Genomic DNA, 22,969 nt, shown 5'->3' on the forward strand with positions numbered 1-22,969 from the left:
TCCTCAGCTGGGTTGAGTTAAGGCAGTGGTTCCCAACCCGTTTTTGGGTCGTGGCCCCATCTTTATGTCACAAATTTCTGGCAACTCCAGAGACATTTATTTTTCTAGAATTAGCTTTTGACAATATTTGTTACAGTGTGATAAAAATGCAGAGTAGGCCCAGCTTAGTGCACAAAGTGATCAGATGTGCCAGCTCAGATAGTTGTATTTATTTGAACTAGATTTATATTTAAGAAAGTGAAAGTATAGAATATAGCTCTTTAATATTGTGTGCAGTGTTATAATTTGAGAAAGAATAATAAAAATTTGTTTTTAATCTTTTTTTTTCCCCCCTCGCCAAATAATAGATATTTCAGGTGACCCCACATGGAGTCACGACCCCAAGGTTGAAAAACACTGGGTTTGGGTTAAGGTGTTGTGTCATGTCTATGGGGGCGGACAGTAGAAGTGATGAAGCTGTAATAGTTGCACTATTATTTAAGCCAAGGTTTGTTAATGACATGTTATTCAATTTGGTGTGTGGATGAATTATTTGGACACAGTGTAAATAGTAGGTTGGGTAACACTTTATATTAAGGTACACCTATTCACCATTCATTAGTTGCTTATTAGCATGCTAGTTAGCAACATAGTGGCTCTTATTTAGACATTTTTAGGTATGTATTGCCTTATTATCACAACCAGTTTCCTCAACAATAGTAGGTTGATATAATAGGATTTTTTTTTATTAGTCCTACTTGTGAATAAATTGAGTCAAATGTGGCATAATTATGTTTGTACTGAAGTCTGATTTATTGAATACAAGTGAATCCTTTAACATGCACAATAGAGTCATTCTAGGGACTTTTCAGTTAAATCATCTGTAAAAGGTTATTGTAAAGCTTTATACCATGTAAAGCTGTAATTACAGCATCTCATTCTTATTCAAAAGGGCTGTAAAGTGCTGCCGTAGGAGTCTCACACTCCTGGTTCCTCTACAGGAGCAGGAGGACCATCTGGTCCCAGCAGGCCAACACTGCATCCTCCTCCAGTCCAACCAGCAGCAATCTGGCACTGCTCTCCCATTAGCGCGTGTTTGTGGTTCAGATTAGATGACGCAACGATGACACAGCCGTTTCTGTGGGCGGCTTGTTTTTCCAAGGTCACAGCACTCCCACCCCACCAACAGACAGATCCTCTTCCCAGTGAAACACTGGGTAAGCAATGCAATATAAAGAGAGCAGGACACATATAGCTGGTTCTTTTTGTTTGTTTTTATTAAGACTTTTTTTTTAGGAAATGGTTCACAAGATCCAAACAAAAGCACTTTAAAACATGTATTATCTTGTAAAAACGTCGGTGTCGTCTGGCTCTTACTGTAAATGTGATGACTTGCTGATTCTAGGTCTCACATTAATTATGAACCAAACAAAGAAAAGCTGTTGCGTGTCACGCTGCACACGTGTGAGGAGGCAGATGGTCTCTGTTAGGACCAATGTGCATCAGGTGCCCCAGGGGATGATTTATCTGGCTTAAACACTCTCCGACAGTAGATGGATGGAGTTATTGATGCACATTGCATCAATAGGCTGGATTATTGCATTTCTAACAGCAAACAGATGATTCCAGGACAAACCGCTGCGTATTTTCAGCCCAACAATGAAACATGTGAGGTGAGCTCATTGCAAATGTTCTCAAAATTTGGGTCGGGACCTACAAGTGGGTTACAGACCCATTCTTATTTTAGCAAAAAGGGTAAAAACTAGAAGTCTTGTGCTTTTATTTTGAAAGGGACATGCATTGAGCAGAATGTCTTCTGTGAAACATTTATTAAAACAAGTACATTTTTCTGATCGTTTTGTTTTTTACCTTCTGACTAAGGGTGCAAGAAAAAACATTGATTCTGCAATATTTCACTGTGTGATTATCATATCGATCAAGAAATGTGCAAATTCTGTGTTAACTTATGCATAGCACGTAAAAGCCTGGTCTATAGGTGTCAGAACCACATCACACATTCTTCAACTACATCATTCCGAGTCCTCAATGCATTTCAGCTTAGAATTCACTTTGATTGACAGACTCAAAAACAGGAAGTGAAAACCTATTGGCTGTGCGCACTCGCTGATTATTTCCATTTGAATAGGGGTTTATAGGACAAAGGACACACTTATATTGTAGGGGTGTCCCGATCCGATATTAGCCTGAAAACGAATACCGGATTCAAATTTGCGGACTTTCCGATTATATTTTTCAAATTAATTTTTTTATTTATTTAATTCAATTGTTGAATATTGTAGATATCATGTTGAAGGTTAAATGTATGGAACCAATCTGTTAATAATAAATGGGTCAGTTTTTCTCATACCTACTGTTGCTGACTATTGTTCTCTGTTTGAGTAACATCACTTGATCAAGACTTTTCTAACATTCCACACTACAAAATAAGTAATTAGTATTTTTTCAATTAAAGATTTTTTTTATTTAAAAAAAAAAAAAAAAAAAAAAAAAAAAGCATGTATGATTCATGCCGATATCGGATCAATATCGGCATTGGCCGATATCTAAGGCTGCAATATCGGTATCATATCGGAAATGAAAAAGTTGCATCGGGACATCCCTATGATATACATGAATGTATATGAATGACCACCGGCAGTAGATCATAGTAAAAGAATAGTTAGGTATTTTTGTGTATTTCAAAAGAATGATATATAAACATAGATTTCTCAGTAACTCCTGATATCTATGCACAGCCCTACTACTGACTAGTTAATCAGAATAAAAATGCTTTTTGTTTTACTTTAACAAAAATACTAATCAAATTCACACACAAAAAAAGTGAATGTACTGTAATGTTTGTTCATGTTATAGTCAGTGCTATCAAAGGGCAATGGTGAGTACTGATCCCAGTCCAGAACCACTGAGTTATGGTATCCAGTTAGAGCCTAGATGCTGATGTGCATGATGAACATCTGTTCTCCATCGTCTGACACTATCTGGTGGGATCTCCTCAATATGGAAATGACAGTGTTGTAGGAAGGTTAAAGCAGGATTCAGCCTGTCTGTGATTGGCTGCTCCATGTGTGCACATGGCTGATATTCACGCACAGCCTGGAGGTGTCAGGTCACATGACCAGCGCACACACATCTGTCTTTGGGACTCAATGAGATGGAAATTAAAAAATCTGATGCAATCACAAGCCACAAGAGGCGTTCAGGGGCATCCGGAGAGCACGTCACTACCTAACCTATAGGATTACTGCTGTAGGCACGTGCATGAATGAACGACTTATTAATATTAGTACATCACAAACACAATTATGCATGCGCTGGTTTAGGCACAACAATGAAAAAGTTATAGGTGTAAAAATGAAGCATGACTGTAATAAGGTGAGGAGCAGTACCTGCGGGTTCAGCAGCGGAGGCACCGGCACTAGCAAGGCAGTAGCTTGCGCAGTCATCTCCAAAGCGGGTACAGTCTCAACCCGACCAACAGCACAAACTACTACCTCAGCCAGTGCACGGTGTAAAACACACGGTGCTCGGAGACACAGCGGGACGCAGAGAGACACAGTCCGGTCTGGAGTCTGCAGAACTAGAGCCGGACACGGTCCTGATAGCACAGCACGCCTGAAATACGATAGAAAACCCCGCCCAGACAGAGGCTCCTCCCCCTCCTCCTGCAGCACAGTGCATGTGCTCCTGGACTGAACCATTCACTGTTCATACCAGCACATCTCAGCCTCTCTTTAAGCACATGCACGTTTGGATTCAAAGTAACACAAGGAAAATAAATAGTTTAAAAAATAAATTCAAACTGTTGATTCAACTCAAAGGTTAAATTCATATTCAAGGGTGTGAATGGAACAATAAACACAAACACAACCAATAACTTTCGTTGTGTGACTGTGCGACCATTAAAAACAACTTGTCCTGCTGTTTTATTACTTCTTTAAAAAACACTATATTTTAATTATCATCAAAATCATTCAGGCCACTGCACTTTCACAAGTGAGATGTTTGATCCTTTTATTGTTGAATTAAATGTATTATTGTTGCACATTAAATTGCCTTGTGTATGAATTGTGCTGGACGAATAAATTCGCCTTGCCTTTCAACAAAAAGCTATAGTACAAAATAATGATGAGGATCTAAATAATTAAAAATATAAAAAAAAAAACATCATAAAATTAATTGAAAAATTTGATAAAATTATTCAATGAAATTTACAAAAAAAAAAAAAAAAAAAAGTATTCGAAATACAATCATGATAAAAATTAAAACTCGTCATTAAAGTAACAATGGCTAATTAAAGTAGATAAACTGCATATTGTATCTATGAGGGTACACCCTGGACATGGCGCCAGTTCATCGCAGACATAATAAAGGTATTCATTGCAAAACCTAAGTTCAAATTTAAACAATATCAAAGTAATAAAACAAAAGGATATTTTTTTCATCCATGAATATTGCTGTCCCTCTTGTGTGTCACAATGGTTTGGTCCTAATAGTGTCCTGGTGTCTTTTGGTCTCAGTGAGTGAACGTGTGCTACGAGTCCATAGCTGACAAGTTCCTCACACTTCACCAATTACTATTATTATTCTTAATAAAACATGTTTAAATGGAGCATACGCCCCTTTGTACATATTTGTTCTATGAAGTTGATACACAGGTTTTGACTGTTCACTGAGTAAAGTCTCCAGTATTTTCACATCCCTGATCAGACTCTGTAAATCTGAGATGTACCTCAATCCATCACCAAGCTGTAAATGCACACCCATCCTTAACAGTGACACCTATGTCTGAGCCCATTGTTTTCAGTCTGGGGTGGGGCAGGATCCATCATGTAACCCTGCATGCTGTCCTCCATCACTCAGCCCAACCATCACCAAGGAAACCTGTCCATGTCCTTTGTCTCCCTTAGTTTGGTCAGATCCCTTCAAACAGTGCTGCAGGAGCATTAATTGCACTTCAATGACATCACAGCAGCTTACATTTAACACTTTGTGCAAGAGCTGTTTTCTCATCATTGGTGCACTCATGCAATTTATGTAAGGTTTCATTATTTGATTCAGCGGTTGTTTTTTTTTTTGAGCTGGTGTTAAAGCTGCAGTATGTAGAAAGAACTAGTATAGCAACCACACTCCACCCCTCCCTGTTTTGCAACCTATCGTCCCTTACTGCTGCTATCAGCTCTTCTCTGCCACAAGTTCAAACAGGTGGCTGTGATCTCAGCTGCCACTCAGAGCAGAGTGACAACCACCACTCTGCATCCAAACTGTAAATTAATTGTGTCTGTTCTCTCCACCTTGGATACGTTTCTTTTAAATTTACATGCAATTTATTCCATCTGTTCTCACTCTCCCCCAGGAACCAGTACGTGGGGCAGACCCTGCACAATCTCGGAGGTCCGTGCGGGCCCAAACTGGACCTCCGTGGAATCCGTTTTTCCCGAGTATGTTTGTACCTTTAGATTGTAGCTTCTCCACGTCGGTCTTCTTTTTTCCGCTTGCTTTACCGTGTAACTGTTGTGCCCAACGCAATGGGGACTTCTCCTGGAAAATCCTCCAATGTACTTTTACCACAGAGGATGTAAACGTGCATCATCTTCAGTCAGGCAGCCAGTAGTAACACTCCAAAACAGCTCATGAAACACTGTTTGTAAAAAGATCTCTGATTGGCTGAAAAGTCATGTCACACTCCTGGTTTTCTAAAGCTCAAATACAGAGCCAAGAGAAGCTGACAAATGTCACTGTCCTTTCAGAACACTTTGAATTACAACATGCTTAAAAGTGATTATAAATTTTTGACCAAAATGAAGCCATAAAATCTTACATACTGCAGCTTTAACAATAGGCCATAGTATGTCCAATTAAAAAAAATACCAACAATTTCCTGCGCAATGCAAACTTGTGTGTTCCATTGCCACCTGACACCAACTGCATACAGGACAGCAGTCCCTCAGTACCATAGTAAAGCTGGTAAAATGACAATATGAACTTACTGTAATGCATGCAACTTCAACATTGAAGTGAAAACACTGAGAGCACAAAGCTGTCCCATTTATTTCATACAGACACATACATTCCTTCTCTGATGGCTGGCTAATGATGACATGGAATGTTACAGTAAGATTTGTGTTTTTTTTTTTGCATAAAAGTCTCACTGTGTGAAAATGATGCAAAAGTATTAAATTTAAAGATCCAAGCTCCAGTTTTTCTTCATTACATCATCGACACAATCACCACACACTGTACATCAACGCAGCCTATTCAGTTGAGTAAAACAAACTAAATTTGGGGGCAACACCGCGATTTGTTTTCAGCTTTGTGTGGGTAACAGGTGAGAACAGTCAATCAGTGTGAGAATGGAGAAAGTTAATACCAAATCAGCTGGCGTGAGAAGCAAACGAGGATGCGTTTGAAGGTTCATCTCCGTTAGTTCAGAGTGGGTTGATTCATGTGAACCGTCGATGGGGCTCATGTGGAGCTCACATGGAAGCACACAAGTCAACAGGAACACATTCAACATTTCTTCATCTTAAAAAAACCAAATCTGGATACGACAGCGAGCCTCGTCAGGACTCTCCATTCTGGACTTTGGAGATAGGTGGCTGCATAAAGTCTTTAAAGGGTCCCAGCGCCTCCTTCAGGGCACAGCTCACCTCGGACGAGGAGCAGGTGATGCACTCCACCAGGGTTGGATAGAGAGCGATCACCTGAGCCCATGTGTTGTCGTCCACTGCAGGTGATCAACACAAGACAATGAAGAGAGGAAGAAAGATTAACGTAAATTACATTATTCAGGGGAATTAATTTGCAGTCTAGCAGCTGAGAAGTTTAGAGACTAGGCAAAATTAGTTTTTTAAAGTGTAAGATACACCCAGGTTTTTGCTGACCTGCCATTAAGGGGATATTCAAAAAATGCCTTGATAATGGGCGTTACTACTGTAGCAGTAAGACACGCCCAGTCACAGCAGCCCCTCCCCCACAGCGCTGCAGTTCCAGATGGAGCTGTCAATCATTGCTCACTGAGGGCTGTGAGAGGAGGAAACTAGTCCTTCCTCCCATCTTTCATAGGAGGGGCGGGGCCAAAAGTGATGGTTAGTGAAATCACTGATCCAAAAAATCATCACTGAACTAATCTCAGCAAATAGCAAAATGTGAAGAGTGGGACTAGGATCAGTATATTACTTCATACCTAATCATAAATGTATTCAGCATAAAAAGTGATTTTAGATATACTTACAGCTTAAAGCTGCTGGAGACATTTGTTTTTTAGATAAAGACATAGTGTAGGCTAGAGCTGAAGATTGGCTCAGGCGCTGCACAGGTGCAGCACGGTAAATGACTGGTCCAGTGATGAATGTTGATTAGCGTGAAAAAGATGTACACATTTATTGTGAGGAGGTGAATCTTAGCCTAACCTCTGGAAAATGAATAAATTACCCACACAATATTTTGTACAATGACAATCTAAAATCAGAAACCAGATTCTGAAAGAATACCCTCTACTTTCATCAGAAGAATTTTGTCTCTAGCTTGTGTCATTCTTCTATAATCAGCAGTTGAATATAGGCAAGTTTCACACAAACACCAGTTTCTGAACAAAAAGCTGAGAAAACAGCCTTTTTCTGAAAAAACCTGTCAGTGACTTTAAGGCTAATTTTTTTTTTAGCTTCAGTGACACCTCAAACATCTCAACATTGGTTTCCTTCTACAAAACTACAAAAATAACACAGACCGGGCTTTTAATGGCAAAATTATTTTTTTTTGCTATCTGAGTCAGAGTTGTATGGTTCCCTTACCAAAATGTTGGCCTTCCTCCAGGTCTCCCTCCCCCCTCAGTTCCCACACACGCAACTTCCTCCTCCTCCACGACATCCGAGTCTACCGTTTGACCCGGTTTGTTGATCGGTTTCTCTCACCATCGAGACACTCTCAATAGTCCACTTAGTTTCACACGTGCTCTGCTTGACTGTGAGCTGTTTTGAGCAGTTGAATACTTCACAATATCCCTTCATACCGCCATTTTCTGTCTTGTAAACTCTTTTCTTCTGCCTCTGACCTCTGCCCATCATGGCTAATCTCTCATCCAAAGGTGCGCTACTACCACCTACATGCCACGAGTTGGTCACTACATCATAGTACAAGGCTGATATTCAGAAACTCCGTCACATTGTCTCTTAACAACACCAGTCAAAAAACACAATTGACGCATATATGCGTCAATGGCAGTGAATGAGTTAAAAGCACATAAACAGCTTGTTCGGGAGCTGTGTGTGTGCACACATTGGAATAGTGTTGGGATGTAACAAGTTCGGGCTTCAAAAAATCTGATAATTTGACTTTGGACGAGTTCGGACTGTATTGTATTAGGCTCGGGCAGTGTCGGGCCCAACATTTTAGGCCTAATTCAGTTTTAGTGTCGGGCTCATAATTAAAATAATTGAAGATCATTTGCTCGACAAAAAAGATGTGAAAGGTTGAAATTGCTCTTTGAAATTTTGTCTTGATCCCCACTGGTTTGTTGACATTGTTAGAAAGGTTTGAAGAAGTGTTTTTACTTCATTCTTACTGTGATTTCTTGTGTTTCTTTGCCAGACAAGGACGACAGTGATTTACTTGACACCGTTTGTGTTCTAGTTTGTTCCCAGTGATATCACCTCACACTCCACGAGACCTTCATTATTGGCTGAATTTGAATGTTTGTGTGTAAACCCCAAAACAAACATCTGCCATTGTTTTGTCATGAAAACAACAGAAATGTGTTGAGAAGTATCTTTGAAAAAGTTTTTGAGGTCAAACACAAGAAATCACAGTAAGAATGAAGTTAAAAACACTTCAATTCTTCTGTCTGGGACTTCACATCCCACAATGCAATATGCAAAACTTTTCAGAAAATGTTAATACACTGAGTTTATAGTGGCAATCAAAACAAAATTCAAGGAGCAATTTCAAACTTTTACATATTTTTTTCATTGAAATTATCTTTAATTTATTGATCTATGAGGCCGACAATATGTTTTTATCTGATACATTTATTGTCTCCAGCAGCTTTAATTGTTAATGAGATAAGATTAACAAATGTGAAACAGCCATTTCCACCTCTAGAATAATAAATATATTTCCATGGTAAATCATAAATATGAGATAAAAAGTCATAAATCTATAATTAAAAGTCAGATATAAACCTCGTAATAATTATTTCTTGAACGGCAAAACCTCTCCCTGCTGCTAATCCTTTAAAAGATGCATCTTCATTCGAATATATTTCATTATAAAAAAGAAAAAAATGACATAATTATGACTGATAACTTAAAAAAAATATTATGATTTTTTTCCCTCTTGCAATGATGACTTGGCATAAGAATGGCATTTATTTCCCAATGGCAGAAACAGGCTCAGCTTGCTCCCTGTTGCCAATGTGAAAAGGTATTTATTAACAAAGTTTGATTACGCACCATTTTCTGGCTGGGTCTTTTTAAGGGAATCCATCAAAGTGCTGATTGCTTTCAAAACAAAAATGATCTCTGTCACTTGTTGCCTGGAAACAAAATGAACAAAATGAGTACATTAGCGGGTAAATGGCACAAATAAATTCCAATAAAAGAGGAAAGATAAGTATCAAAAACCATGCAAGGATGTCAGCTGTAAAAGATTATTCAGTAACAAAAGTCAGTGACCTAAAAAAAAATCAATTAAAAAAAAAACGAATGAAATGAAGGAAAATTAAATCAAGTACTGTGGAAGTAGGGAAAACAGATGGACAACACACACACACAGGTCACAACGTTTCATTCCAGTTTTTAAAATGAGTGCATTCCACATCCTCCGCACTGCTGCTCATTCTACAAATTTGATATGTTTTGCTAGAAAATATGTAAAATGTATAACTCTGAGTGTGTGATCTGGGCAAATTTGACGCACTCGTGATATTTTGTTATAAAAACTTTTCAGGCCAAAGTGAAATGACTTCCATACCGCGGCAGAGGGCAGCGTCCACTCAGCCTCTCGTCCTCTACGTAGCGCCGGAGGACATCTTGCGACCTCTTGAGGAGCACGGAGAGTGCCATGCGGGAAATGTAGCCCTCCTGAGGGGTGGACACCTTACTGCTGAAAGAAAACTGCAACAGGGTTTCGAAGCACACTTTGGAGAACTCCTCCCTCATCCGCTGTTCAATCTCTGCCTCTGTGGAGAAGAAGCCATCCAAACATCATTACACTGATCCATGACCATCAACTTCTGTTACACAGCAGTGCCCGAATTATTGCTCTCTTCTACACAGCACCATACTCAAGAAAACTCTTACTTGGAAAAAAGCAACTTCCATTTGCACAAAATAAACAAAAAACTGGATTTTTGGGGGGGTTTCCAACTTTTCTAACAATTCATTGATTTTGTTTTAAGAAAAATAATTTTGTTTTCTAGTTTTACATATCCCTTTTATTTCCCTAAAATGAAAATCAAATAAATGGTAAATTTACTTGATTTATATAGCGCTTTATCCCCACACTGAAGCAGTCTCAAAGCGCTTTACATATCAGCTCATTCACCCAATCACACACCAATGGGAGAGGACTGCCATGCAAGCCGCTAGACGACCACTGGGAGCAACTTAGGGTTCAGTGTCTTGCCCAAGGACACTTCGACACAGTCAGGTACTGGGATCGAACCCCCAACCTCTCGATCAGAAGACGACCCTCTACCACCTGAGCCACGGTCGCCCGTGGAAACTTATTTTAGTTTTTTTTAATATCCTATTCTGAACAAGAAAATCCAATGAGCAAAACATACAGTGATACATGCACAAACATACACTGACTGTTTTTCCTGTAGTGCAGAAGGTAAATGTGCTGTCTTACTGGAGACTGTGAAGGAACTCATATCAATGAGCAGTCCCACGTTTTGGTTAGCTTAGCATGTAAAAGCTTTGGCTGACTAGGGTAAAAGGGGTGGGGCCATGATACAGGGGTGTCTTATGGTTGAGTTGTTTTATTGGGTAGATAAAAAAAACAAAAAAAAAACACCATTGTCGACTTATAACCAACATGCCTTCCTAACTCGGGCAGGTTACAGTGAAAGGTCAGATGGTAGGAAGTTACCTGTGAAAGAGACAGGCTGGGAGTGGATGGAGCCTTTATTGAGCATTGCCATAATTTGAGCGACAAAGTCTTTGGGGATTAAATTGGAAAACGGTAAAATCTCTGTGCTGATTAACTTGACCACCTGAAACCAAGAAGACACCAGAAGGTTGACAAAACATAATTCATAAAAACAGATAAGCTGAGTTACAGTATTCGTGGAAATAAATGCTGACCTCAACATCAATAGCTTCATTCTTCTGAAATTCCTGGATGGACAGATTATCTGGAGGAGTGCTGAAATCAAAGAGAAACTATCAATTTGCCTGAAGAAAAATAAGAAAAACCACTACAACCCACACAAAAGATTTTTACCTTTTGGTGAAGAGGAAGTCTTCAAAAGCCTTGGCCAGCTCTGGCCACATGGTGTCAAACTTTCCTGAAGAGGCATGTTGGCGTGCCACTGGTAGACCAATAGATAGGACCTTTAGTAACGAGGAGACAGCGAGCTTCCAGGTGCTCTCCGATGGGCAGGCGTACTTCAAACCCAAGGGAATCCTTAAAGTCTGAAGAAGGCAAGAAACAAGTATAATGAAAAACTTCAAAGCTTAAAAAGACAAAGTACTAGGTAAAAGATTGAGATATCTGCATCGATTGTTACAGATGACAATTAGCAAAATTTTCGGATAGCTTGTTATTTGTTTACCCTTCCTTTTAAAATTCTAAATGAACCATGAACACAAACGCAGCAAAACCAAGCAAACATATGATCAATAAACACAACAAAAGTCCATCAAATTGCAAACATTACATTAAAGGTTGTACTGCAGCTTGGCATTGTGAGGAAGCGGATGTCTCCGTCTAAATGGGAATAGCACCATTCCTTCTTTTATACTTTAATCTTTGTTGAGTTTTATTGTGGGTCTTTACCAAGTGTCTATTTCTCATTAGTGATTATTTATATATTATTATTATTATTATTATTATTATTATTATTATTATTATTATTTTTATTATTATTATTATTATTATATGCTGACATTGCCCAGTTGGATAAAAATGAAAAAAAACTACAGAATCATCTCACAAAATAGTTTAAATGCTTCAATAAACATCGACTCATACACAATTTAAAAAAAAAAAAGTTGTGCTCAGCAGATACTAAATAACTGATATTAGACTTGTAGGTACAAGGATAAAACAAGTAGGAATGTTTAGGTATCTCTGCAGCCTGCTGTCTGAGAATGGACTGATAGACTTCGAGATCAATGAAAGAATCATGAAGTTTTGGCAAAACCTGGGATTCCTCTATAAGCTTCTCAAAGAGAGACATGTTCCAGTAAAAGCCAAAAAGATTATACAGACGGGTAGTGCTGTGTTCAAGACCACACTATCCGAGACCAAGACTTGCCCGAGACCAGAATGCACCGAGACCAAGACAAGACCAAGACTTTCGGGAGCCGAGACCGAGTCAAGACCAAGACCGAGACAAGCCGAGACCAAGACCAAGACCATAAACATTTTTTTTTCAATTTAAAAAAATATATAAATAAATAAAATTATGACAAGGTTCGACAGTTAAAAAACATTCTCTCTTTAATTTTAGTTTATTTTAAATACATTTGACGGACAAAAAAGGTGCCTGCAAAAAATTAACTAAAATATTAAAACTACTACTGCTACTGATAAATTCACAATTATTCTACATATTTGAAAACAAGATTTTTATGTCAGCTGAATGTACAGCAAGTGTTTAAAAGCATTTCTACCAATAAATAATGATTCTTGATTCTGATTCTTTCAGTTGTTCAGGTCAACAGGTCACAGATTTCACAAGATAATTTTTTAGTTTGAAAAAGCCTTTACACAGGCCATTTTTATTAATTCACTTAGTTGATATAGTTTAATTTGGTTGCTGTAATATAACTAGGATATTCAATTAACAAAGGTTTCCAGCTGTAACTGTAAAAGTGAAACTTTCTGAAATAAAACTACAAACAAGTTGTCAGCAGTGTAAAAAACATAGAGCTACAGGTGGATGTGAAACTAAATAAAACAAACTCAAACCCTGGAAAAGTCATGTAACAAATTAATCAATTGTTCTTGTTGAGAATTATTATTATTATTCTGGATACAGTGGAAACAGAAACTATACAAAATAATTATATTGTGAACCTGTTTATATTGTGGGGAACATATTATATACATAAATGTAATTGGAGTCTAAAGACACAAAAAACACCACTTTAAAAAGATAATAGACTAATATAAGACCTCTTTACAGTTATTTGACTCATTCTATGCTAGTGCAACTCTGCGGCGATGACGCGCTGGTGACGATATAAACCAAGATGGCAGCGGCCCGGACAACAGCCGACATTATGTAATAAAGCCTTAAAAGACATGGATATAATGAAAAGAGTGGATGGACAGATGCATAAACATGCAGACTTTCACACGGACACACACAGACTTATTAAACACACACGGACTTATTAAACACACACGGACTTATTAAACACACACAGACTTATTAAACACACACGGACTTATTAAACACACACAGACTTATTAAACACACACAAACTTATTAAACACACACGGACTTATTAAAAAATTATTAGCTTAATAATATAATTACTTATATTATTTTAATCCTTAAGCCTTGGGGTGTAACTTTTCATTGTGTGATTTCTCATGTCTTCAACTTTAACTTGTCTTCACTCCAGGTCAGAACGCCTTGTTCCCAAACAGCCACAAGGCTACACACACTCACATAGTCACATGCACTCCCCATACACACCCATTCACACACACACACACGCACACACCTCCGTTTCCATGACAATCAGATAACGGGGAACGAACTGTTTTGACTTAAAGGAGTAAACTGTCTCCTTTTCCATCCACTGCCCTCCCTCCTCCCCCTGTCTCTATCCCTATCTCTCGGGGGGGAGGAGGGAGGGGGGGACTAAGGGGAGATATACGTGGCTTTAATATTGTGTCTCGGCACTCTGTCTTTGGATCGCCTGGCAAGGTGGTCACCATTTTTTGTTTCCACTCTGTATTCTTTTATTTAGTTTAGAATAAAATCATTTTTTATTAATTCACCAACTCTTCAGTCTGGTCGTCATCACTTGCCAACGCAGAGGGTGTCATACAGCCAAAATGAGGTAACCTTCCTTTTTTCCACCCTAACAGGACTTATTAAACACACACAGACTTATTAAACACATACAGACTTATTAAACACATACGGACTTATTAAACACACACGGACTAATTAAACACACACGGACCTCAGTAAACACAGTAAAAACAGGCTTCACCGCTCGGCTGGCACTAGGACCCAGAAGCAGAGTAAGTGCGTCCCCTATCCAGCCTTCACAGGCTGTAATATCATCAGTTTATCATTTTACCAGTTGTTAAAGCTACTGTCTTTACCAGGGAGATAATATTTATTACTGGTGATTGTTTTCTGGAGTTTTACTGGGATTTTTACCGGTGATTAGTTCATTTCTCCCTTGTGCTCCGCGGTCCAAACTGACACCGTAGCCACACACGTATGAGTGTGTCACACACGTCACTCAGTCACATTAAGGAAGGTTGTGGTCATTATACGGGGTGGATTAAATAATGAATAAAGGATTATTTTATCCCCTTCTTCTCCGTGTTATTATCACATTATAAAAAAGTTTAAAAATAGCAGGAATTAGTGCTGGTCTCGAACGGTCTTGACGGAAAATCTTGAGTCCGGGCAGCCCGAGTCCGAGACAAGACCGAGTCAAAATGCTTCAGAGTCCGAGACAAGACCAAGACCTTTAAAATTTGGTCTCGAGACCAAGACCACCACAACACTACAGACGGGAATACTGGGCCCTATCCTGCTTTATGCTAGTAAAACATTTAACATCAACAAAAAACTCATGAAGAAGATTACAGCCACAGATGTGAAAGTAATGCATAGGATAAATGGTTAAACTAGAATGGACAAAATACCAATTGCTAATAAGATTAAGAACAGCCAAACAAGATGGTTTGAACACCTACAAAGAAGACCACCAGAGCATTCCATCTCCATGGCCTACAACTACACAGTGGAAGGTACTTGACCAACTGGGCGGCCAAGGAAAAGATGGTTCGAGTACGTGAATGAGTACCTAAATGAGAAAGGTACAAGTCTAGTCGACGTAGAAAAGAAGATAGGACTGAATGGGACAAACTGATAAGCGTTCCTGACTGACAGGCATCTGCCTACCTGGAGTTTGGTAAGAAGGATCTTTTTTCCCCTTTTCATTATTGTTCAACAAAGGTTCTTGTTTTTGAAAATACATGCAATTGCTACCTGGCATAAGCATTTCAAAGTTAATCATTGGTGAACTTTTTGATAAAAACAGCAACCCCGTTTTCATATGAGAGAGCTTCAAAACGGTTGTGCAGAGTTTTCTGTGTTATTCTGTCATCTATGTCCGCGGACAACTACCTCAGCCCACGATGGCAGGCGTGGTGTGGAACAGGACAGTCCTGGACCCGGATTCTCAAAGGGAACTGTGTTGTTGTCACATGAAATATTATGGAGGAAGGACGACAGCGCTACTGACTGCTGTACGACCGTGTCTGTATGCTTGGTGAGTAGTACATCTTTCTTTTTTAGCTTGTTAGAAAGGAGACAAATCTTTTCCCGTAGTTTGGTAATGTCTTTGTTGGCGTTTAGTAGCAAAATGTCTTTCTCTGACGGCAGGTGAGGAGCAGCGTCTCTGCCGTCTGTAGATGCGTTTGTAGATGCGGCCATCTTGCGGTGTTCAGTCAAAATGACAACTTGTGCTGCTTTGGGTTGCTCTAAAAATCAGTAAAAGTTAAAAAAGTCGATGTAAACCTCTTTTGTTCACCGAAATTTGATAAACAAAATCCGTGAGTTGAAAAAATCTGTGACCGTAGGGGGGCAACAGTTTCAACTCTGTTGTTTTGCAGACGGCATAGAAGAGAACTTTTACTGATTTTTTTTTACATTTGTAAAAACAGTGGAGGATCCTTTAAAGCAGGTATAGTGCAGATGGTCCAGAGTCTAAAGCTCTGCTCCAACAACAAAGAGATATAGTGTTGGGTATTACTCTGTCAGCTCTGAATTAATAACTACGTAGTTGTTAGTTTGCTCACGTCCCGCGCAGAGATCATCAATCATTCTACTTCAAAAAATAATGGTTGTAATTTCTAGCTCAGTTGTTGTAATGTGTAAAATCAACCCATTATGGTTTATCAAACTCATTTAAGCTTCCGCTGATCCTCTTGCTGTTGTGATCAAGCTTTAATCAAACAAATGAAGCATAGAGTGAATGTAATGGAACATTTTGCAATAAAACTGGTGAAATAAATGATGGTGATGTTTTATCTGAAAAATAATGTAGCATTTATTCATTCTTTCTTTTGTGTGGTACAGATTGAGTTTTAGCACATTTTAAGTCAAACACACAATATCAGTTTAATACCATGATTGTTACTTTATACCAAATACCTGATTTATCTTAGATTTTATGTTGAAATTCATAAAATATAGTGTGCTCCCTATTACTAAAGGAATACATTTATTTTACAAGTACTGTACCCATTCAAAGGTTATTGCAGTTTTCTTTATAGTGTAGTATATTTTAAATAATATTTGACAATGTACAGTAGTTTTAATTTACATCTGTTGATGCAATAATAATACTGTTATTCATTGCTTAGCATATTTACAATGTACACATTACATTATATTAGGGTGGGAACCTCTGGGTACCGCACAATACGATACGCGATAACGATTATCTCATGGTATGACGATACTGCGATTATCAATATATTGGTCAGAAATCAATCTACGATAATCTATGACATAAGAAAAAAAAAAGATTAAGTGAAAAAATAAAATTCTTACTTTATATCTCTAAAAGACATTCAATTGAAAAAGTGTCCTATGAACAGTGACACTATTTTAGTGCAACATTTCTGTAAATAAGTGTCAACATACCAATGTAAACAAATAAGTATCTCCAATAGTGCTTTGTGTAAACAACAAATAGGGTCTTTCTTACCAGTGACACCATTACAGTGCAATATTCCAGTAAACAAAATATTGGTTAATTCAACAGTGACACAATTTCTGTGAAAACCTACCTGCACATTTTAGCGAAAAAGCAGAAAAGGTTTTGAAAAAAAGAAGAAAAAAAAAAAGAAAAAAATCCAAAAAATAAATAAATGAATAAATAAATAAAAAAATTAAAATAAAAATAATAATCGATACTTAGCGCAAGCATATCGATAATCGATCGTTCGAAAAAAATATTGCGATACATATCGCCGGATCGAGATATCGTCACACTCCTACATTATATATACTGTACATACACGACTTGTCTGAGTGCAAAACTGGACAAAAATGCATCAAAACAAATATATCCATGATCCTTCTATGAGGGAATTCCTTTCACTAATTAAAAATGATTTCTTTTTGTGTCACAGACAGGCACCAACCAGGCACCACATTTTGGGCCCTGGGCACAAACCATCTTGTTGGGCCCCTACTGTAAGTTATGTAAACTTTTTTTTTTTTTTTTTTTGCCCAAAAAACTGAGCATTTTATTTAAACTAGATTTATATTTGAAAAAGTGTAAGTATAGGATTCATTTATTTGATGTACTGTATAATAATCATTCTTTTTTAAACCAATAACTAGACATTTTAACCCATTTTAATTTCAGGTGACCCCACATGGGGTCCTGACCCCAAGGTGGAAAAAAACTGCAATAACCTAATTACTCCATATTGCTTGTACTGTATTTTATAAATCTATTCTACTATATTTGAGTGGTTTATTGAATACTGTGTTTGTGACATACTTTCGCCACAATTTAGGAGCAGCTGTTATTATTTGGTCTTCAAAATCATTTTTTTTAAAAATATAATTTTATTAACGAAATAAGATGTAAACGTGCATAAGATATGTTCCAGCATTTAAATGTGCTAAAGAGTGTACGTAGTTCATTTCAAACTAAACAAAAAGACAGTCATCAACATCCCCCACCAGATTAGTTGTCATTATAACTCACAACCTTTTCTTAAATGTCCTAAATCTAAGAACTTAGATGTATACATAAGAAAATATTATCACATGAGAATATAAAATTACTAACTATCTTAAACGGTTTCTGAGAAAAGCTGTCCCATTTAACTCGGACGGACGGGCACACGGAGCTCAAACCTATATCCCTCTTCTACACTTTGTGGTGCGGAATAATAATATACTGCCTCAAAATATTGTGTTTTAAAGCTCACCTCTGAAGAATTGAGTTAACAGTTGCTTTCCCTCATTTCATCTACTCTCCCTCTCCTTTTCATTTTTTTGCGTTTTTTTAAACTGTTAAAGTGGGTAGTAGCTAGGGTCCTGATGCACCATGAATAATTGTTTTAGTGCAAAACTGTGCTTAACAACCAGCTTATGTTGACACAAGGCCCTTTTCATTCCAATATAAATAATCTATAAATGTTTAAAATGCATTTTCGTACATATATATAAAATAGACTTCTGAGCACCCCCCCGCCTTAGGCCCTGGGTACTCAGTACCCGTTACTCCCCCAGTCCAACGCCCCTGGCACCAACTAGATACAAAGTCCCAAATAGTTTAAGAAGAACACGAGATCATACCTTGATGATATTCTGCAGGACCTTCTCATTAATGACAGCCTTGTGACATGCCGTTTTATGGTACAGATCCTCCATCACCTCCAGGGACCGCTCGGCAAAGGGCACATAGTTTAAGGCAACCCATTCAGCCTGTGAGTGTAGAAAGAAGAACAAATAAAAAAAGGAAGACGTGGTAAATCAATCCGCGAGAAAAACTGTGCACAACTGTTCGGCAGAAAAACACCAAAAGCAGGTTTAAAGGCACACTTTGTATTAATAAAAGCATACAAATGTATTAAAAAAATGTTAGGCTGTTTTCATGTTTGATTGAGTTGAAATGCCAGTGTGAAAGAAAACAAACCAAAACTTGATTATACAAAGTGTGTCTTAACACATCCACGATTGTGAACATGAAAAATCACCAAAAGTCACAAAATCAACCGAGCATGAGCTCCACAGGGATTGTGCACACAGAGGCATAACCACCAGTTAGTGGCAGGCACGGAGGGAGAGCAGGGAGTGAGTGAGAGATGCGAGAGCCGACCATGCGGAGCGACATCTCAACACAGCTTAGAACATCTACAGGAGGGGGAGGACGTGAGGACACTCACCGGAGCAAACAGCTGGATCTAAAAAAGGTGTTCCAGGAAGTAGATCCAGGACACAGAATGAGAGAAGATGCAAATGAAAGTGTTGGTTTCACCCTGTGTCCAATTCATTGCCTTATTTAAGATATGACTGTTTATTCTCAGTCCCACTCTTTTCTTAGGAGTGTGAACACTCCATCTATAATCAGTCAACAATATTTTCCTTTGTCTGTCAACCATTGGACGGCCTGTTTCACATCACACCTCCCTCCATGAGCAAAGCCACGCGTTATGACACGAAGGTCATCAATTCAATTTGTCTCACTTCAGAATAATTCCTGCTCGCTTTCAGGAAGCTTTGTCTTCTGCTAGGCAGCAGTAAAACATGATTTTTCTTTTGACATGGTTATATCACAATTGTCTTAAAGATCTCTACAAATAAAACTTGGCTTGTTAAAGCAGAAAATAGCACAAATAAAAAGTGCTAAACTTCCCATAAAATCCTACAGATCACCTAGCTTGGTGCATACCTGGTTGTATTTGGCGTTGGCCACATGTTTGGTGTCCATTCGGCCATACTGAGGAGGCTTGCAGGAGAACTTCACAAAAAGTAGCAGCTGTTCAAAGATGGCCGGGTACATGACCTGCAGGTTCTCTGGGCCCACACAGATGGCCTGTAGCAGGGAGGGAACAAACACTGCTGACATACGCCATGGGAGACCACGTATTGCATCATTTAGTACGCTGCCACAAAAATAGCAGTATGTATACTGTGAGCTGTCTTAATTACAAAATAGTAATATTGTGATATTAGAACATAACAGATCCCCCATATGTGCTAAAGATTTGCAATTTTCAGCAAAATGTAGTCCCAACACTGAATAAACTTTTGTACATTTAAACCTCCCACAGTTTTTTTTTCCTAAAAGGACACCAAACTTGCCACAGCGTATCTTCAGACTGTCCTACAAAAACTATCCACACAGATTTTTGATTCAACAAAATTGATCCTACAATGCACCTAAATGTTTGACTTTAAACAGTTTTGTAAAAACATATTTACAAATTTTTTCAAAAGATCTTTTAGGAGTCATGATAGATGACGTTTGAATGAATGCAAAAAATTTAAATTTTAAGCATCAGTTTGGAGCAAATAAATAAATATTCAAACCCAATTACCAACATCTTCATGCCATGCCATCTATATTCAGAACTTTTACTTAATAAGTGCATTTTTGACAGTCATTTGAAAAAAGTTGTGTAAAGTTGTTTGTTTTAAGTTTAGAATGTGATTAAACTTTTGCTTTCAAACCTTTTTCACCAGGTCATCGACATGGCAGCAGACAATTAAGTCTTATTTCCTAAATCAGATAATCTCCTTGATGTTGCAACTCATAATGTAATAATGGCTCACAGTGTGAATAACGACTCATAATGTAATAAAATCATGAACACTTAACATAAACAGCTGTGCAAATAATGCAATAACTTAGCATTTTTAGTTTAAAAACCTTTATTAATTAGGTATTAAAGAAAAAATTACCTTCTAAAGTGTGACGTTAGCTCATAATGTAATAACAGCTCACAATATAATGTTTTTATATTCTAAGTTATTACGTCATGAGCTGATTATTACACTATGAACTATCTTTATATTATGAGTTGCTACCGACTTCATCATCCTCTCTACCTGCATCCCAACCCTGTATTAGTTATTGTTCACTCACATGCTTAAGTTTCCCATGCTGCTGTGGAGGTTTTAAGCGGTCTCGTGCAGTTTAAGATATGAGCGAATAAGTGATGTAAAACATCTATCAATCTATCTATAAATCAAGGAAGGTCTCTCTGTGTGTGTGTGTGTGTGTGTGTGTGTGTGATGAGTGCATATATTCCTGACGCAGTGTCTGAACGACCTGAAACTTTAACAGTTTGCACATAGTCCGAGTGTGTGCATCCATTATTTTGGACTTATTTGGTGTTGCAAAACGTTTATTTTAATTTTATTTTGAACGCGGGTTAGACCGGACATGAGAGGGGGGAGGGGCATCCGGAAATTCTCTGGCTCTACTGTGTGAACACATGCCACACACATGCGCACCTTGGATGTACATGACATGTTGTGTGTAATTAATTTTCCCACTGGGTTTTTTGAGTTTTTCCTCACCAAAGGAGGGTTTAAGGACAGGAGCTGTCATTTATTATCTATTTGCTTAAGTCCAGCAAACATTGGTGCAAACTTTAATAATTTATCATGCACATGTCCCATAGAATTACACCAGGGAAATCGCACACGCTATTTTACTTTGCACCAGCAAATATACCCCTTTATAACACTACAAAGAGTATGTACACCTCTTTGTACATCCAACCTTCAAACACATACTCATTTGGCCATAATTGACAACTCTACTTGAACTCCCACATGAATACATACTTCCAACAGGCACTGTACTAGTTGTGTAAAAAAAAAAAAAATCCATCCATGTCCACTTGTGAATGTAAATATTTAAATACTATAGAAAGAGCTGAAACAGGACACATGCACTGCATCATGATGTGTTACTGTATTTCTTCTTCACTCCATTAGTTTGACCTTTTTCAATTCCTACCTTTTGCAAAACATCCAGTGCAGTGAGCACGGCCTCTTGCAGGCTGGTGAGCACGGCCTCTGTGTAGGACGGTAGGATAAAGGGTGAGGCGTCGCTGCTGATAGGCACTGACACGGCCCCTTGAAGGATCACCCCCAGCTTCTTCAGGTCCTCCATGCTAAAGTTGGATTTGATGTGCTGGTAAAGTGCCGGGAAAATCTGGATCAGAGCCGTGAGGAAAGGCTGGCTGGGGATGAAGGAGAGTTTCTCAATGGGGCCTGTAGGAGGCCTGGTACTGTCCGTCCCGGTTCGATACCACGTGTTCCATGCTGACCACCACAAAGCAGAGTCCTCCAAGGCAGACTCCTCGCCTGGTGGGGGCACCTGCAGTTCTGCACCGTTGTAACGCGTCAACCTCTCGATGAGAGAATCTGACCTTACCAGGGGTCTGCCAGGGCCGGATGCAGACAGGGGGTCAATGAGCACGGGGGGGACAACCATGGCAGCAAGGGTGTCCACTACTTTGTCTGAGTCTTTAACAGGTGTGACGATCTGTAAAATCTCCTGAAAACTCTTGAGGGCAGCCAGAGAGACCTCGTTGTTTTTGCTGAGAGCGGCGGATTGGATGTGGTTGAGGAGCACCTCCCACGCCTCGAAGAAATCACCTGCACACATGCAAGGTGGGACAGTGTGAGACTAACAGTTCCACAATGAGTCTGATAAACCTTCATGTGTGGGAGAACGGCAGTTTGATTAAAGGCTGGGATACACTGTGCGATTTCGATCGTTGCACTCAGCTCAGCTCAAACTGTGCGACTCAGACGCAGGGCCCGAATGTGCGCAGCTCACGATTCATATTCTCACACTGTACGGACAGACACTCTGACTGCTCACACTGTACGTTCATACACAACACGTCTGGGTCTTGTTTCCGGAAATGCAACGTACAAATTAGAAGAAGAACACTGAAGCGTCGCCATTAAAACAGACGAAGAAGAAAAACCCAGAAGTGGAGAGACACTCGCAAATCTCAGCAAAAAGAGCTTTAAAAAAGAAAAGACGGCGAT

General features: G+C 38.7%; 1 protein-coding gene across 4 annotated transcripts in view; it reads right to left on the bottom strand.

Annotated features, from left to right (window-relative positions):
* Positions 1–6,024: 6,024 nt before the first annotated feature.
* Positions 6,025–22,969, bottom strand: part of mon2 (MON2 homolog, regulator of endosome-to-Golgi trafficking) — a 54,632-nt gene continuing 37,687 nt past the window's right edge. For 2 of the 4 annotated variants that reach the window (XM_028449275.1, XM_028449274.1), the window contains 10 exons: positions 21,924–22,567; positions 19,845–19,988; positions 19,339–19,356; positions 18,749–18,877; positions 11,443–11,633; positions 11,304–11,364; positions 11,089–11,212; positions 9,967–10,174; positions 9,447–9,529; positions 6,025–6,724 (listed from right to left, as the gene is read on the bottom strand). In XM_028449275.1, coding sequence (XP_028305076.1) covers positions 6,561–6,724; positions 9,447–9,529; positions 9,967–10,174; positions 11,089–11,212; positions 11,304–11,364; positions 11,443–11,633; positions 18,749–18,877; positions 19,339–19,356; positions 19,845–19,988; positions 21,924–22,567 — 1,766 coding nt within the window. In that variant the 3' untranslated portion in view covers positions 6,025–6,560. The remainder of the gene's footprint in view (positions 6,725–9,446; positions 9,530–9,966; positions 10,175–11,088; positions 11,213–11,303; positions 11,365–11,442; positions 11,634–18,748; positions 18,878–19,338; positions 19,357–19,844; positions 19,989–21,923; positions 22,568–22,969) is intronic. The other 2 variants (XM_028449277.1, XM_028449276.1) reach the window with 1 other exon arrangement.

Source organism: Gouania willdenowi, chromosome 6 (genome assembly GCF_900634775.1).
Source record: "Gouania willdenowi chromosome 6, fGouWil2.1, whole genome shotgun sequence".
In the NCBI taxonomy this organism is placed as follows: Eukaryota; Metazoa; Chordata; class Actinopteri; order Blenniiformes; family Gobiesocidae; genus Gouania; species Gouania willdenowi.